The 18,729-nt window shown below is 41.9% G+C and overlaps 1 protein-coding gene across 3 annotated transcripts in view; it reads left to right on the top strand.

Annotated features, from left to right (window-relative positions):
• The first annotated feature begins 757 nt into the window (after nucleotides 1-757).
• The window catches only part of CUNH11orf49 (chromosome unknown C11orf49 homolog), a 227,722-nt gene continuing 209,750 nt past the window's right edge, over nucleotides 758-18,729 (top strand). The window contains exon 1 of one of the 3 annotated variants that reach the window (XM_008058838.2): nucleotides 758-948. In XM_008058838.2, the coding sequence (XP_008057029.1) occupies nucleotides 903-948 (46 nt within the window). In that variant the 5' untranslated portion in view covers nucleotides 758-902. The remainder of the gene's footprint in view (nucleotides 949-18,729) is intronic. The other 2 variants (XM_021712760.1, XM_021712761.1) reach the window with 2 other exon arrangements.

Raw genomic sequence — 18,729 nt, 5'->3', positions numbered from 1 at the left:
AGCTTAAAAAGTGAGGGTAGAGTGGCTTTTTCTGCTAGGTTTGAACTGTAACAAGTGCTACAGACCTCTGATCTGTTGTCAGGAGTGGAGAGGAGCAAAAAGAAATATCTGTGCACTTGAAAACCAATTATTCACCCCTCTTATAGAAGTGAGTAATTGGCACAAAAAGTCTAATAGATGTCCTTGTTTCTGCACTCCCTGCCTCAAGAAGTGAGGAGTAGGAGAAAAGAAAGACACTTAGTAAGGGTAGCAAGTAGTGAGGGATAGGAATTGAAGGAAGGACTAAAGATAAAGAGGAATCGAGGGGAAATGGCAATTATCTCACAGAGACAATTATCTCACAGAGACAATTATCTCACAGAGCACCTTTTTTGTGTCCTGTCACATGCAGAAAAGACACATTCTTCATCTCTAGAAGTAGCCAACGTATACACATGTGAAAGCACTTTGTAGCAATTTAAGATAGTAAATACTAAAGAGATAAAAATAGGTAATGGGATACTGCTTATGGGGACGCATGGGTAGGAGCTATTATTGTGAATTAGGATAACAGCTGTATACAGCAGGAATAATTATGAACTTCAGAAACTGCAGATAGGGACGGCTGACAGCAATTCTTTGACGCCCGGAAACTTGACGGACTCAAAAGAATTATCCACTTCAGATTCCTCTAAAACCATGTCTTCAAAAACGCGAATTCAGTGAAACCTCGACCGCCGCGAATCCACGGTTCCCGGAACTTGTGTTGCCAGCTCCGCTTTGCGATACGGAGACTTTTTGCGGAACACCTCCTCCGCCTCCCGCCTCCCTTCCCGCCTCGTGGGTGCCATGGCAACGGAGAGACGGCGACCTGGGTTCCGGAAACCGGAGAGCTAGAGCTTTGAAGCCACCCGGGTCAAAGGATGCTGAGTCCAGAGCGCCTAGCCCTACCGGACTACGAGTATCTGGGTAGGAGCTTCCTTCAACTTTGGGGAAGGCAAGATGTGAAATCGAATACTAGGCCAGGGTCTGCGAGGGGCCGGGGGCGGGATCTGAGTGGGATCCGGTTGGGTAGGGTGCGGTGGGGAGGGGCGGAGAGGCGGGCGTTCCAGGGCCTGAGTCTGTATGGCGGAGAGGGGAGGAAAAAGCATCAGCGGAGTAAAACTGTGGGAAGTGTCCGAGCTGGAACTCAGGCAATGTGGGTTGTGTTCAGAGTGGGTCAGGTTGGAGTTGAGGATTTGGGGCACTGTTGGGGTGTTATTGATAGGCTGGCGGTAGAGCAAGTAACCTTGGAACCTGAAGTGCCACATCAGTCATTCCGTGAATAATTATCTTATCGTTAGAGCCTCAGCGAACGTTGTGAGCTTTTCTTTTTCATTAGGCACTGTGCTAAGCATCTAAGCATTTTACCTACATTATTCTTTATGTGAACTTCTCAACAGCCCTAGGAGGAATTACTATGGCTCCTTCCAGTTTTGCGGATGGAGAAACTGAGGCTGAAGAAGCAACATGCATAATTAAGTCCACACGGCTAGAAAATGGTAGAACTAGGATCAGAACCGTATTTGCCCATTCCCGAACTTGAGATCTTGACTTAGCCCCTGAGCTAAGATTGTGACTGTTATACTTTATTGAGCACCTTCAGTGTATAAGGCATTTACTGGATGAGAAAAGGTACAAACACAGATTTGTGCACACAAACATATGCACGCAAATACATACATATTTATTTGTTTGTTTGTTTGTTTGTTTGTTTGAGTTGGAGTCTCGCTCTGTCGCCCAGACTGGAGTGCAGTGGCCGCTCCCGGCCACCGCAGCCTCGACCTGCTGGGCTCGGGCGATCCTTCCGCCTCAGCCTTCCAAGTAGCTGGAACTATAGGCGCGCGCTACCACGCCCGGCTAATTTTTAAAATTTTATTGTAGAGATGAGGTCTCGCCAAGTTGCTCAGGCGGGTCTCGAACCCGCGGGCTCATGCAATTCACTCACCTCAGCCTCCCAAAGGTGCGGGATTACAGGCTAAGCCACCGAGCCCGGCGCAAATACACATTTAAAACAATTCATACACTTTATTTTATTTTAGAGTTTTAAGTTCTCGGAAAATTGAGCAGGTAGTACAGAGAGTTCTCATATACCTTCTCTCTCCCCCACTCATAGTTTCTCCTGTTATTAACATCTTGCATTAGAGTGGTACATTTGGTACAATGGATAAACCTATATGGATACTAAAGTCCATAGTTTACATTAGGGTTCATTCTTTGTGTTATATAGTGCTATGGGTTTTGACAAATACATAGTGTCATGTAGTCACCATTACACTATCATATAGAATAGTTTCGTTGCCTTAAAAATCCTATGTGCCCACCTATTCAGCCTTCTCCCTCATTCGCAACACTTAGCAAGCACTGATCTTACCGTCTTTAAAGTTTTGCTTTTTCCAGAATATCATATGGTTGGAAGCATACCATGTGTAACCTTTTCAATGGGCTTCTTTCACTTAGCAATTGGCAGTTTCCTCCATTTATTTGCTTTTTATTACTGAATAATATTCCATTGTCGGGATGTACCATACACATCTTTTAAAATGGAAAACATTTTTGTTTTGAATTTTTTATTTTGATTTTTAGAGACAGGGTCTTACTCTGTCATCCAAATTGGAGTGTAGTGGTGCAGTCATAACTCACTGTAGCCTTAATCTCCTAGGCTCCAGTGATCCTCTTGTCTTGGCTTCCCAAAGTGCTAGTATTACAGGGCCATGCCCAGCCTTGGTTTATATTTTAGAATTGGTAATATGGAAAGGGTTTCAAAATCTTTTTTTTTTTTTGAGTTGGAGTCTCACCCTGTCGCCCAGACTGGAGTGCAGTGGCCGCTCCCAGCCACCGCAGCCTCGACCTGCTGGGCTCCTGCGATCCTTCAGCCTCAGCCTTCCGAGTAGCCGGAACTACAGGCATGTGCTACCACACCCGGCTGATTTTTTGATTTATTGTAGAGATGAGGTCTCGCCGCCCAGGCGGGTCTCGAACCCACGGGCTCAGGCGATCCACTCACCTCAGCCTCCCAAAGGCGTGGGATTACAGGCTGAGCCACCGAGCCCGGCTCAAAATCTTTTTTAAATATAAAGAGGTTTATAATGAAAAGTCTCCTCTCACTCCTTTACCCCCAGTTTCCATCTGATCCTTAGCTCTCTCCAAATAACCACTGTTACTGATTTCCAGTGTATCCTTCCAGAGTGTATTATGCATATAAGGGAGAATGCAGTGTCTATGTTTTTTCATTTAATATATCACAAAGTAATTTCTATATAAGCAAAGGGCTTCTTCATTCTTTTTGAAATTTAACTTTTAGCTATAAATCTCTAAATAATTTAATTAACCAACCCCATACTGGTAGACAAACTGTTTTTAGCCTTTTGCTATTACTAAAAATGCAGCAAAGAATAACGTGCAATTTTGTTCCTTTGCTAGTGTATCTGCAAGGATAAATTCCACAAAGTGGAATTGGTGGATCAAGGGCAATATGCATTTGAAATATTGATAGATATTGCCAAATTGCCCTGCATAGGGGTTGCACCATTTTACACTGCCACTAGCAATGTAAGAGAATGCCTATTTCCCCCACAGACCTTTCAACAAAATAGATCAAACATTTGGAGTTTTTCATTCTAAGTGACAAACATCTCAGGGTAGATTTGGTGTATGTTTCTTTTATGAAGTTGGGTGTCTTTACACCAAGTTTAAGGGTTATTCTGTTTTTGAAATGTAAGTATACACAAATGTTTATATACATAAACGTATGTGTATATCTATAGAGAGAGAGAGAGGGAGGGAGGGAGGGGGAGAGGGGGATGGAGGGGGAGAGAGAGAATGAGTTTAAGACAAGTGACCACATCTATTAATCAGCTAAAAGCAGATACTTATATCCCAGGTAATTTTGTATCCAATGAATAAAAATATCATTGTCTAGTAATGCCTACCTAGACTTTTGATAAAGAAATTGTGTATTTTATCTTATTTACCCAGTACTCAATGAATCTATGAAATATTTGAAAATTCTAGTTCATTGTTCAGTTCCCTAGGTATTTGCTGTTGAAATGATGTGTCTCAGAGCCTTGGTATATGTGGTATACAGGTACTTAGGTGATTCAAAGTTGCTGGTCCCTCCATAAGTGACTTTTTTAGGAAGATTAATTAAGTGGCGATGTTGACAGTTAATCTACAAGCAGAATCAAAGTCTCAGATTGGTTGAAAAAACTTTAATGCTTGTGAAGTCCAACCTCTCACCTAATGCTTGAATCCTTTACAAATAGTCTTTCAGGCTTTGTTGCATATTTAAGTGTCTTAATTTCCTGTTCCATGAAGTAGACATTCATACTGCCCTCAGCGTGGTCATACTACTCACTGGCTTCTCTTAGTTCATCGAACCATAAAACTCTCCTGAAATGCGTTTGTTTTCAGTTGAGAGCCACCCTTGCCTATTACTATTTGGTCTGTCTTTGAGGCATGCTGCTTTGACCCATTTACCCTCACTTTAATGACCACTTAAAACCACTCCCTGTAGATTAGATTAAATTTTTAAATACCTGTGAGTTTTAAAATTTATGTTTTACAAATTATAAAGTCACTAGCATATGTGGGTCTAAATAAGAAAATACATATAGAGAAAAGAAAATTGCAGAGACAGGAAAGCCCTAGGCATTCAGTGAAACAAAAAAACCTGATGCTGACAGCCCCTTGGTAAGTGTGCCTGGAGCCCTCTTTCCAGAATTATGCTATAAATTACAGGGATATCTATTCAATGAATATCTACAGATATTCTTCTCTGTCTGCTCTCCAGGGATTATATTTGCCTTTTTGACTATTAGTGAAGAAAACAATCTTTCATCATGATGGGTAAACTGATCTTTTTCCCACTGACTTTGTGGATTAGGAACCTGTAATCATGACCTGACATGGCTTAAAATGTTAAGATTATCATTCAAGAATAGCTCAAGCCGGGCTCGGTGGCTCAGCCTGTAATCGCGCGCCTTTGGGAGGCTGAGGTGAGTGGATTGCCTGAGCCTGTGGGTTCGAGACCTGCCTGGGCAACTTGGCGAGACCTCATCTCTACAAGAAATAGAAAAATTAGCCGGACATGTTAGCGTGCACATGCAGTTCCAGCTACTTGGAAGGCTGAGGTGGAAGGATCGCTGGAGCCCAGCAGGTCGAGGCTGCAGTGGCCGGGAACGTGCCACTGCCCTCCAGTCTGGATGACAGAGTAAGACTCCAGCTCAAGGAAAAAAGAAAAAAGAATAGCTCAATGGTGTTCATGTCTGTAGTCTCAGAATGTAGTGATAGGCCAGATGTGGTGGCTCATGCTTGTAATCCCAGCACTTTGGGAGGCCAAGGCAAGAGGATCTCTTGAGCCCAGGAGTTCAAGTCCAGCCTGGGCAAATAGTGGGACCTTGTCTCTACAAAAAATCACGAAATTAGCTGAGTGTGGTGGTATGTGTCTGTAGTCCCAGATATTCAGAAGGCTGAGGCAGAAGGCTCTCCTGAGTCCAGGGGCTGTGATAGTGCCACTGCACGCCAGCCTGGGTGACAGAGTGAGACCCTGACTCAAAAAAAAAAAAAATGTAGTGACAAAAATTGTTAATGCCCAGGCCCAGAGACAAGAGAGCCTGGTAAGGAAATGGACTAAGTATAGAATCCTTTGTGTAAGACTCAAGTAAGATTTCCAGCCTCCTGAAAGCTACTTAATGGAAGCTTCTGCCAGAAGTTGAGGTGTGTCTGTGTGTCTGGTTGGGTGTGGAGAATGCTCTAGAGCCGAAGGGCCGCTTGTTCTGGTCCCAGGTTTGCCGAACACACCACCTACGTGCTGACCTGAGTATAAGCATGAGGGTGTGAGGTTTATTTATTTTTATTTACTCCACCTCCTTTGCTGATGTACATGCTTTCACTTCTGCTCTAAGTTGCCTCTTCTGTTTCCAAGGAACCTGCTTAGTCTCACTAAGGTTGGTAGTGACTGGCATAATAGATAATTCTAGGAAATCAGAGATGGTCTTTCTCCTTTGGGGGCTATGCATTTAGAGGATCACAATAAATTGGATAGTTTTTTAAGCTTTTAAAATTCATCCTATATACCTAGCACTATAACTTATCTCATTTAATATTCATGACAACCATATGAAGTAGGTACTATTATTAGTTCCATTTAGTAGTTGTTAATATCATCTCTTCATTTTACAAATAAGGAAACTGAGACTTAGAAAGGTTAATTTGTTTGCACAAGGTCATACAGGCAAAGACGCAAGGATTCAAACCCAGGTTTGTCATTCCACAGCCTGTGTTTTTTTTCTCTCCACTAAAAAGATAAAAACATACAAACAAAAACAACAATTGACTCAAAGGGCAGTGATCCTTGCTTCCTTGTTAAGGATGGATTTCTTAAACAGTTCATTAGTTTCCAATATGTTTCCTGGGTACAGTAATTATATTTTCTCATAATTGTATACCCACCATCATTGTCTACCTCCTACACTTGATTCATACATATTTGTTTTGTTGTTGTTTTTGTTGTTGTTTTGAGTTGGAGTCTTACTCTGTCACCCAGACTGGGGTGCAATGGCCGCTTCTGGCCACCGCAGCCTCAACCTGCTGGGCTCCAGCGATCCTTCCGCCTCAGCCTTCCAAGTAGCTGGAACTACAGGCGCGCGCTTCCACGCCTGGCTAATTTTTGATTTATTGTAGAGATGAGGTCTTGCCAAGTTGCCCAGGCAGGTCTCGAACCCGCGGGCTCAGGCAATCCACTCACCTCGGCCTCCCAAAGTGCTGGGATTACAGACTGAGCCACCAAGCCCGGCCCATACGTACTTGTTAAATGAAATATGAATAATCTGACCTTAGGGCACATCAGATGTGAGTGGCTCATAACAACAAGACTTACTAAAAATTTACTATGGCTGGTCTCAGTGGCTCAACCTGTAATCCCCGTACTTTGGGAGGCCAAGGTGAGTGGATTGCCTGAGCCCAAGGGTTTGAGACCAGCCCGGGCAACTTGGCGAGAACTCATCTCTACAGTAAATCAAAAATTTGCTGGGTGTGGTAGCACACACCTGTAGTTCCAGCTACTTAGAAGGCTGAGACGGGCGGATCGCCGGACCCCAGCAGGTCGACACTGGGGTGGCTGTGAGCGTGCCACTGCACGCCAGCCTGTGTGACAGAGTGAGACTCCCACTCAAAAAAAAAAAAAAAAGAACTTACTATGTACCAGGTACTCTTTAGGTGCTTTACATATATTGATATGTATGAAGATAATTTCAGTTGTTATCTCCATTTCACAGATGAGGAAACTACACACGAAGATGCCAAATAACTATTAGGAAGTGGTAGGACCAGAATTCTAATCCACCATGCTGATTCAAATGCACATGGTTAAAGTCTACAATGAAAACCTTGAGCAACTCCGAAAATGGGGCTTCACCTATTGTATAGACTTGTAATGGATTTGGAGTGAGATCAGGTGACTTTAAGGCTTCATTTAACATTTCTGCCGTGAGGGGGCATCCAAGGGATCAGGATGGATCAGGGAATGGTAAAATTCCAGTTCCTCTTGCCACAGTACTCTTCTTTCAAAGGCAGGCAATGAGGAAGATAGCTTCTAAACCATTTGGGAGAATTTTATTGGCAATAATGTATGTACTTTAGGTAGCTGTGTGACCTTGAAGGAGTTACTTAACCTCTCTGAGCCTTAGTTTCCACATCTGCACCTCACACATGTAAACATTTAGAGCAGTGCCTGGCTGCTGCATTATGTCTACATTGTGAAAAGAGGGTATACAAAGATATCATCCTTTATCAGCATAAATATTAGTTGCTATTATTATGACTATACTTTTATTAAAATATGTAATACATCTGTGGTGATCATGAAAGTGTGCCTCTCAGATCTCCTACTGTGAGGAGGGGAGGGGAGGTGATTTGACTACTGCCCCAGCTCTGAAAGCAACATCTGTTTACACCGAGGTCAATCAGTGACTAGGCAGGACACACCCACTTTTTTGTGCGCCTCCTCTGGTGGGCACCTTTGGCCTCAAGTCTCTCACTGCACTTTTAAGTCTCTCCCCTTTACTAGGGTCAAACCTGCATTGTGGTCTCTCAGCTATCCCGAACTCCGGCTCCCTTCCCATTTTCTGTCATGGGCATCTCCCCCAGTATGTCTCTTGCATGTCTGGTCCTGTTTCATGTCTGCTTCTCACAGTACTTGGGCTTAGACAACATCCAACAGTTACTGGTATAGTCCCTTCCAGCCATGAGGTTAATACAATAGCTTTAAACCTTGGCAAAGGTTCTGACAGTACTCCTTCTATATGGAAGATTCTTAAGTGTTGCTAATCTTTTTTTTTTTATTGTCTGTTACCATAACACATGATATGTACTTGTCTGACTGCCAGACACAGTGGTTTTTTGTTGTTGTTGTTACTTTTGGATGAATTCTGATAAACAAACTCATTTTTGTCTGAATGTAATCAGTGAATCTTCCAAATCCACTCCTATACTAGGAAACACTACTGTTTATAATAAGTTAGCAGAAATCCTTTTAGAACCTTAAAGTGTTTGGGTTGTTGCAGAAAAGGAATGAAATATATTATAGATGTTACACTGACTTCCTAAATCTTTGGCATCTAGATTTATAATACATAAAACAGGCCACTTTAAAATAGGAACATGTTCACAAAAATCACCTCTTTTCTTCCTCTTCCCTTCTTCTTCCTTTCCTTCCTTTCTTCCTGAATGCCTTATCTATCTATCTATCTATCTATCTATCTATCTATCTAATCTATCTATCTATCTATCTATCTGTGTATCTATCTATTTTGAGTTGGAGTCTCACTCCGTTGCCCAGGCTGCACTGCAGTGGCACATTCACGGCCCCCAGCATCGACCTGCTGAGCTTCAGTGATCCTTCTGCCTCAGCCTTCCAAGTAGCCAGAACTACAGATGTACGCTACCACACCTAGCCAATTTTTGCTGTATTGTAGAGACGAGATCTTGCCAAGTTGCCTGGGCTGGTCTCAAACCCGTGGGCTCAGGCAATCTACTCACCTTGGCCTCCCGAAGTGCTGGGATTATAGGCTAAGCCACCAAGCCCGGCCCTACCTTCCCTATTTAAAGCAATGTATTAATGTATGAATATATGAATATAAAGTGTCTCTCCCCACAGAAAACTTATACCACTGATAGGAGATGTGATATATTCATAAATGACCATGGCATCAAATGACAATTCATTAAGTGCCATTACAGAGAGTGTGAACTGTAGGGCCTAGAGCCAGCAGCTATCTTGGCCTCTCCCAGTGTGTTCAGTGGCTTCTTGGTCATGAAAAGGACAGCAGTTCCCTTGGTAGCCTTATTCTGCAATGTGCCTTTGGAAGTTGTTTCTAGAAGTTCAGCCTGGACTCTCTTTCTTCTGCTTTCCAAGGATTCTGTAAGATATTTGATAAATGTAATAAATATATTTTCATTGGGGAAAAAAAGAGTGAGTTCTACGGCATGTCATTCCTGACTCTTGCCTGCCCTCTTATCTCCAAAGTAAATTATAGGGTCATTTCAATGTTATTCCAGGGTTTTAAGATCATGCTTTAAATTTTTGAGCTTGCTTATCATTTATATGTTCAAGTAATCTTAAAATCTTTCCTCCAAATTATATCTAAAAGTTGGGGTCACTTTTACTTGCACAACTACATTGTTTGCTAAATGAATGATTCTAGGAGGCCGAATAGATAAATTAAAGTTCTAAATAGTAGTAGTAGGAGCTCAGAAGAGATATGATCCATTAGCTATCTCTGGTTCATTGTCCTGTTTATATCCTTTATAGCACTTATCACAACTGTCTTGTATATCTTCTGGTATACTTGTGTATTGTGTGTTTCTTATTGGAATGTAAGCCATGAGGACAGGCTTTTTCTCTCAGTATCTCTGAAATCTAGCACAATGCTTGGCCCAAGTGAAGTGCTCAGTTGTTGAGTGAATGGTCTGCCTTAAGTAGCAGAATAAATTTTAAAATAAATGGGAGAAAGGAATCCAGTTCAACAAATAGTTATTGAATTCCTACCATGTGAGAAAAACTATGTTTTCCCCCCATTCCATGGATAAGAAAAAGGGTGACTGACTAAAATCTGCCCTAGATCCTTTTAGTTTTAACTCTTATTATACCTAAGATGAATTTCTTGGTGATACCATAGTTTCTGTGTTTTGGTTACACAACACTAAGACTTAATGCATTTTTTAAAACTGGTATTTTAAAAAGGAAGAATATTTTCTACAGTTTTGGGGCGTCTCCATGAAATCCTGGCTTTTAGTTGGGCAGAGTGATATGCTTTGATTAAGACTGGAATTACCCTTGTAAACTAATCCCTGGGTCCTCTTTCTGTGTTGGGATCACCCTTGCACCACTTCCCTAAGGGCCTTAGGAAATAGCTCATTCTATGATTGGAATTTCAAGTCAAAACACATTTATCTGAGCAGAATTTTAATGATTTATCAAAGAGAGGAGGGATTTTCCCAAACACATCTGAACTTACCAAATTACCGATCCCATTAGCTATGTTTTTTCTTAAGTACCTTTCTTTAAGCAAAGCAATTACTGCTGAAATCATCAAATGTATTTTTCATAAAAGCTTTTGACTAAGTTTTGTTTGATTAGCAGGAACCCGGTAAAAGTAAATATTGTTTGAGAAGGCACTTTCAGGGCCCTTTCTTTTTCTTCATTGAATTAGCTTTTTAAAAGCACTATTCTTTGGAGAGAGTAAGGGCCTTTTTTCCAGCTGTCCTATTGTGTAGCTCAAGGTCTTGCTAATACTATTATCTGGCCCCGAGATTACAGGTAATTGTGATAAAACACAGCTTCAGTTTCTGTAATCTCAGACAGAAATCTGCTTGTACCCCAGGACTTCATATCAGGTGTTTGTTAAATCCAGACTTCTCTCACCTGGGGTAGTCCCATTGGCCCCCCCCTAGTAAACAGAGGCATCTGGTAGGGATAGGGCTGCATTAGGGCCCATTACCTTTTTTTTTTTTTTAATTCATGTGACAGAACTCCTCCTATGGCCAACTTACATACAACATGCTCTAAATGGGAAAATTATACACTTTAAAATAGACATGTTTGAAAAAATAACACCTTTGAATATAAAATGTACCAAAGGCCACATGTCTTTGGCTTTACTTGTCAAATGGAGAGACTGCCAGAACTACTTGGCTCCAGGGTTCTCATGCCCCAAAGTCTTGCAAATTGACATGTAAGAAGGCAACACACAAAGAAGTTCAGCCCCTGAGAAAGCGAGTTTGGGCACTGGGGTTGGCCTCCTTTCTCTCTGTGTGGAGTTCTTTCCAGCTTTGCTTCTTCTCTCCCATCTTAGTTTTTCAGAAAGGAGAGAATAAATGTGTCTGGTATTTCAGCATGTTAACTGCATGGGCAACATGAGGCTAGCACTCAGGCCACTGTTCAGCCTGTCATATGGAAGGAATTGCCTTTCAGGGAAGATTATAATTGTGTATGTAGCCACACAAATGCACATTCTGCCTGGAGGAAAATGCACAGAAGAGGACGCCTTATGCTGCCACTCAGGTCTCTTTGTGGAAGGCTGCATAAGAAGCCCTTACATGCCATAGTCACCTCTTTTGGGCTTAATGAGTCATCTTTTTGTGTGATGGCTACTTAAAAAAAAAAAAAAAAAAGAAGAAATGCACTCTTCCCCAAATAAGTTGAGTTGCTTTTATTGGCCCTGCAGCTTTGTCTAAGAGATTTATACATTCCTGATGACATCATTTACAATGCTAGTGCACAGACAGTAAACAAAAAACAATTTAGCTTTTGGGCACCTAGACAAAACTTAAATAGTCCAATTTAGAGGAATGATAACAATACGCTTTATAAACAGTGAATACATGAACTTAAACAACAAGCATAACTCCAGTCCTTTTTGGAATGTGATGTGTTGAAAGATGGCCGTAGAGAAAACTAGAAGCTTGACACTCTTGAATTATGTGCAGTTCAGACTTGAGTTCATGGTCTAGTGTTAATCCCAGGCAGTATGTTCATGTTAGTGGATAAAATGCAGGCTACCATGTGAGAAGGTCATTAGGCTTGAGCCACAGCATTTCACCTATAAAAATGGGAAGGGTAGTATTGCCACCTACCTCACAGGAATGTTAGAAGATTGAGATGATAAACACGTGGAGTTCTTTATAGGGAAGGTGTTTTGTAAATAGAAAGTACTATTATTATTCTCTTTGATCAAATTCCCCCGACAAATGGAGTTGATAAAAGCTACCTCACAGAGGGTTGAGAGGATTAATTAATATATGTCAAGTATCTTTTAAGTAAACTATTTAGTGAGACCTAAAATTGATTGTCTTTCTTGATAGTCTATAAGCTGCCAAACCTGCTGTTTAGTTACAGGATTACCTTACAAAGTCTCACATGTGCAGTCAGTCTGCCTTGTCTTCAATGGTGACTATATATGGGTAAAAGAAAATAGGCTAGATCTTCAGGGAGAATTAGCCTTTTTTTCTCTTCAAGGTTGTTTTCAAATTGTCTTTGAACTCTTGCTAATCTTTGCTGCCATAACTGGACATAGGGATGGCTTTGACCTTTGATCTCATATATCTAAAGAAAAAAAGGCCCTGTGCAGTGGCTAATGCCTGTAATCCCAGCATTTGGGGAGGCTAAGACGAAAAGATTGTTTGTGGCCAAGAGTTTGAGACTAGCCTGGGCATCATAGCAAGACCTCATCTCTACAAAAAAATTTTAAAAGGCTGGGTACGGTGGCTCAAGCCTGTAATCCCAGCAATTTGGGAGGCTGAGGTGAGGGGTTAGCCTGAGCCCATGGGTTCAAGAACAGTCTAGGCAATTTGGTGAGACCTCATCTTTACAAAAAATCAGAAAATTAGCTGGGTGTGGTAGTGTGCGCCTATAGTTCTGGCTACATGGAAGGCTGAGGTGAAAGGATTGCCGGAGCCCAGCAGGTCAATGCTGGGGTGGCCGTGAGCGTGCCACTGCACTCCAGCCTGGGCGACGGAGTAAGACTCCAACTCAAAAAATTAAAATTAAATTAAATTAAAAAAAAAAAAAAAAAGTTAGCCAGGCATGGTGGCACTCTGCTATAGTCCCAGCTACTTGAGAGGCTGAAGGAGGAGGATCGCTTGAGCCCAGTAGTGAGATATGATTGTGCCACTGCACTCTAGCCTAGGCAACAGAGTGAGACCCCCATCTCTAAAAGAAAAATAAAAAATAAACATAAAGGAGAAACAAACCTACAAGGAAAAGATTTGTCTCACACTGTGAACTTTTTCTTATCATTCCTAGAAGATAAGAAGAGCAAATAACTATTGTTGAATAACCTGACCTCAGGGCTTTCCAGATGGAAAGTTCTCAAACTTAGCCAAGTGATAAAAACTGCTTTGGTTGTTATCTTTGGAGAAGAAAGAAGAACAAAACAATTTATTTTTTTTAAATGACAAAGTCACCACTGGCATCTCTTCTTCCATTTTTGTTGATGTTTTAATAAGATTTTAGGCAGCAAAACTTGAGAAGATCTGTCGGGTAATTTTACAAGTTCAGAATTTAATCTTTTGTTTCCAATTACAGTTAGTATTATTGGGGTAATAATTATGTAGTATTAATTACATAGTATTAATATCATCTCCCAGATTTCTCTTGCTATTAGGTGATGCAAAAAGAGAAATGACTGTGTAATTTAAATTATAAGCCATTAGGCAGGGATCATATCTCTTACTTAAAAAAAAAATACAAAGATGCTATTTCAACTTTTGGGTGATACAGCCACATCAATACTATCCTAAATGGAAATTGTGTTCAAATAGGTGTTCTTGTTATGCCATCTAGAATCATTCTCATTCTCAGGAGGCTTGGAGGTAGACATCAATCTCATTCAATCCTCACAACAGGTAGGCACCAGCCTTACTGCATGTTTCTTTAAGGAAGCAGATTGAGGTTATGTAACTTTTCCAAGGCACTAGTATATCTTCTGGACCTGAAGTGTATGAAGTTTTCTGCTTTAAAGCTACTTTGCTTTCTTTCAGGTCCTGCTGTTTCTTTTCTTTCGCTTTTTTTTGGAGTTGGAGTCTCACTCTGTTGCCCAGGCTGGAGTGCAGTGGCACACTCATGGCCACCCCACCGTCGACGTACTGGGATCTGGCGATCTTTCCGCCTCAGTCTTCCAAGTAGTGTGCACTACAGGTGCACACTTCCACGCCTGGCTATTTTTTGATTTATTGTAGAGACGAGGTCTCACCATGTTGCCCAGGCTGGTCTCGAACCCACGGGCTGAGGTAGTCCTCTCCCCTCGGACTCCCAAAGTGCTGGGATTGCAGGCTTGAGCCACTGCGCCTGGCCTTTCTTTTCTTTTCCTTCTTTTTTTTGAGTTGAGTGGGATGCTCATGGCCACCGCAGTCTCGACCTGGCAGGCTTAGGTGATCCTTCTGCCTCACTTTTCAAGTATCTGGAACTACAGACACACGCCACCACGCTCGGCTGGTTTTTGTGATTTATTGTAGAGACAGGTCTCACCAAGTTGCCCAGGCTGGTCCCGAACCTCCAGGCTCAGGCAGTCCTCTTGCCTTGGCTTCCCAAAGTGTCAGGATGACAGGCTGAGCCACCGTGCCCGGCTACCTGCTGTTTCTAAGGGCCCTCTTTCCTACTCAGTTCAACAAAAATTTAAGTGTCAGACCTTAAATTTGATTGAAATTTCTACAGACTATATGATATATTCCTTGAATTCCTTGGTATAATATGTAAACATAATTTAATATTTTATTGGTAATGTAGTGTCATTATTTTAGACATCATTTAATATAATGTGCTGTAGATATGTGATAACATTTACTCATGATGGTGGATACTCTTTTTGTAATGCATAGGAGGAAATGGAGACTCAAAGAATCTCAGTCAATTTTCCAGTGTTTATGTAGATAGCAGTTGGTGGAGCAAATATTTAATTCTAATTTGTCTGATTCCAAATTTAGTGGTTTAGGTGCCACTCAATAAATGTTAATTAAATTTTGACTTTATAGCTATTAATTAATGATGAGAACTACAACCCTCCCCCCCAACACACAACTCCCCTCTCTCCATATTAATGCTTTCTACTAGATCAGTAAGCTGTTAAGGTGAACTGGGTTTTGAAACACTTCAGGTGATTTTGTGCCCCTGATTTCCCTGGGCCTTAGGTTGAGGGCTGAGCTGGTGTTATAAAAAGATCCACATCACCATCTCTTCACCCCCCGACTCTCTACCTCCCATCCCATGCAATGGCTCATATAAGAAAGAACTTTATTTTTCTCTCTTACTTAACCTAAATTTAGGTGGTAGAAGGAGGATTCTGCTCTAGGAAGTCATAGGATTTCAGGTTAGCAGGGCGGTTATCCCATTAGAAACACATGGTTTCTAAGGATACATCAATGGTAGCCGTTTCCAGTCAGTGAAAAGGGGAAGAATTGAGTGCAGAGCAAGGATCTTTTAAGCAAGTGAAGCAGGAGTTGCAAACATCACTTGTATTCACATTTCATGGGTGAGAACTTTATATAAGGTCCTTGCTGACCACAAAGGAACCTGGGAATTTGAAGTCCAATTGGACAATCATGTGCAAGAAGAATGTAGTATGCAAACAAGGATCTGCCATATCTAGTACATGTATACTATAGTAGAGATGTCTCTCCTACTCCAGTTGAGGTGTGTTGTGGGTAGCTGCTTGCCTTTGTTCACAGATGAAGCACAGATGTACCAGTGAGTATTTGACTTTTTCTCTCCTGTCTTGAAGTATAAAGGTATTTTATCCATTGTCCTAGATTTATCTCTTCTGCCTCTGACCTTAGTTGCTCCTTTTTTAGTGTTATTATTATTATTATTATTATTTTGAGTTGGAGTCTCACTCTGTCACCTAGACTAGAGTGCAGTGGCATGCTCATGGCCACCGCAGCCTTGACCTGCTGTGCTCCGGTTATCCTTCCACCTCAGCCTTCCAAGTAGCTGGAACTACAGGCACGCACTAACACACCCGGCTAATTTTTGATTTATTGTAGAGATGAGGTCTTACCAAGTTGCCTGGGTGGGTCTCGAACCCACGGGCTCAGGCAATCCACTCACCTCGACCTCCCAAAGTGGTGGGATTACAGGCTGAGTCACTAAGCCCAGCCAGTATTATTATTTTCTTTCTTAACTCTGTGTTGCCTGTCATTTCTCTGTGTCATTTCCTGCCTTTTGTAAACATTTCCAACTAATCAGAATAGTCCCTTTCTCCCTTTGAAAAGTCGTTCACTTTGGTGAGCACATGCACCTTTAGGGTTTTTAGTCCTAAAATTGTGTTTGTTGCTGGGTGTTGGAGCTAACTTTGCTGCCAAATAATTTTTTTCCTACTGGGACTCAGAACCCATTGTAGGAACCTAAATCTTGTCTCCAGAGAGCGAGTTTTACAACAATTAAAGATGTTTATCTTCCTAGACTGAAAGTGATTAGTAAGAGATTTAGGAGGAGAACAAGGAAAAGGCAGTACCACAGAAACTGGGAAAGTAGGGGTGGAGAGTTGCAAGATGGAGGGAGTGTTTCATGATACCAAAAGCCTCAGAGAGGTCAAAGAAGATTAAGAACTACAAAGCAAGTTGTTAGTGGCATTAGGTGAGGTTTCCATGGAGTAGTGTGGCAAGATGCCTGATTTTCCTGAATTGAAGAAAAAATGAGAAGGGTGAAGAAGCTGAGTCTAGGCTAGGCATGTTTCAAGAAGTTTGGCTCATTAGGGAAGGAGGAGGGGGATGATGGCAAGAGGAAGGAGGCAGAGTTTGTTGTTTTTAGTTTTTAGATAGGAGAAACTTGAGTGTGTTTTTAGGCTGAAGGAAAAGGAACCGTTGAACAGGAAAAGAGGGGGAAAATCTAAGGGAAGGAGAGGATGAATAATAACTGATGGAACACCTTTTCAGACGAGGTGGGAGGGAATTCTGGGATCAAAGGCAGAAGTGCAAGGCTATTGTGGAGGTACAAATCAGGGCCATCTTTTTTTTCTTTTGAGTCACAGTCTCACTCTGTTGCCTAGGCTAGAGTGCAGTGGCACACTCATGGCCACTGCAGCCTGGGAGTGCTGGGCTTAGGCAGTCCTTCCACCTCAGCCTTCCAAGTAGCTGAAACCCCAGGCACACACTACCACATCCAGCTAATATTTTGATTTTTGTAGAGGCTGGTCTCAAATCTCTGGGCTCAGGCAATCCTCTGGCTTCAGCCTCCCAAAGTGCTGGGATTATAGGCGTGATCCACCACATCCAACTATCAGCTTCGTCTTTATCCATTAGGCACTATAGGCATAGTGCCTGAACTACAAACTCCAATAGGATCTTTGAAAATATTTGAGACCTGAAAAGAATTTATTGACCCTAAAGTATGGATAAATGTTTTAACTACATATCTATAAAGCATAGTATAATGTCACTTTCATTGTTACATTTAATACTAACATTTTAGTATTGTTAGGTTAAAATCCCAGTAGGACTTCTAAAATGTTAGGTCAGGCCCAATGTGGGGAGTGTCTGGTGTCTGTGATCCGGTGCCACATGAAAGATGCAGAGAATTGCACAGAAATTAGATTGGAAAATATAGTTTATTTAGAAAGTAAATTAGAGAGAGGGAAGAGAGAGGAGATTCACCTTCCCAAGGTAGGAGAGGGGGCAAAGCTTAGGAAACATGGCGGCGGCCGTAACTCAGAGAGCACTAGCCACACCAGAGTTTAGTAAAGCAATGGCAAATGACTGCTTGAAGTCTAATGGCTTTTAAACCTTTCCTCTATTGGGGGGTTAGGTCATTAAGATGATTGGGTGGTGGTCTTTTCCATGTCATCACAAAGGGCAGGTAAGCACAGTTACTGACACCAGGTGATGGACAGCAGACAGATGGGTGGGTTAGTCACATGGTTGCTGCCATGGTGATGGAGTCTGTCTGTGTCATGAAGGTCACAAGGGCTGATTAGGTTAACCTGGGTCCTATGGGTGGAGGCAAATACTTGAAATAGAAAAGCTAATTAGTACAAAAGCTGGGGAGGGAGTTGCAAACAATTATCAACAGCTACCTCTGAGAAACCAGTTCTGTCCTTGGCTAGTGATTAGAGGGTAAAGGAAAGTGAACTGCTAGAAAACATGACAGATCTAGGCAATGCTAAATGGCTGCTCATTGGGTATATTGACTCCATGTTATGACCTTTCAACTATATTTGAAAGCAACTTATAGGTAAGATTTTTCTCAAGTAGGCGGAATTCCCAAGTGAGAAATTAGATCCTAAGATGGTCTTAAAATGGCTCTACACGTCATAATTATGTTTGAACAAGAGGTGGAAAGTGAAGGCCATAATTAAACTTAGAAATGGAGCTAGGAGTTGATGTTCTTTACCTGATGACTTCTTTGCCTTTGGGGTAAGAATCACGATTATCTTAGAGTTAGGGAAGCAGAAGTAAAAGGCTTCAAGAGAGCAAAGAAAGTTTGTATTAGGTACTGTGGGAAAGAAGAAAGGAAGCTTAGCCGGGCTCGATGGCTCAGCCTGCAATCCCGTGCCTTTGGGAGGCTGAGGTGTGTGGATTGCCTGAGCCCGGGGGTTCAAGACCCTCCTGGGCAACTTGACGAGACCTCATCTCTACAATAAATCAAAAAACTAGCCGGGAGTGGTAGCGCGCGCCTGTAGTTCCGGCTACTTGGAAGGCTGAGGCGGAAGGATCCCCGGA

This window comes from Carlito syrichta, unplaced genomic scaffold (genome assembly GCF_000164805.1).
Source record: "Carlito syrichta isolate Samal-C Ts95f unplaced genomic scaffold, Tarsius_syrichta-2.0.1 Scaffold303640, whole genome shotgun sequence".
NCBI lineage: Eukaryota > Metazoa > Chordata > Mammalia > Primates > Tarsiidae > Carlito > Carlito syrichta.
This window is presented reverse-complemented; position numbering and strand designations above follow the sequence as displayed.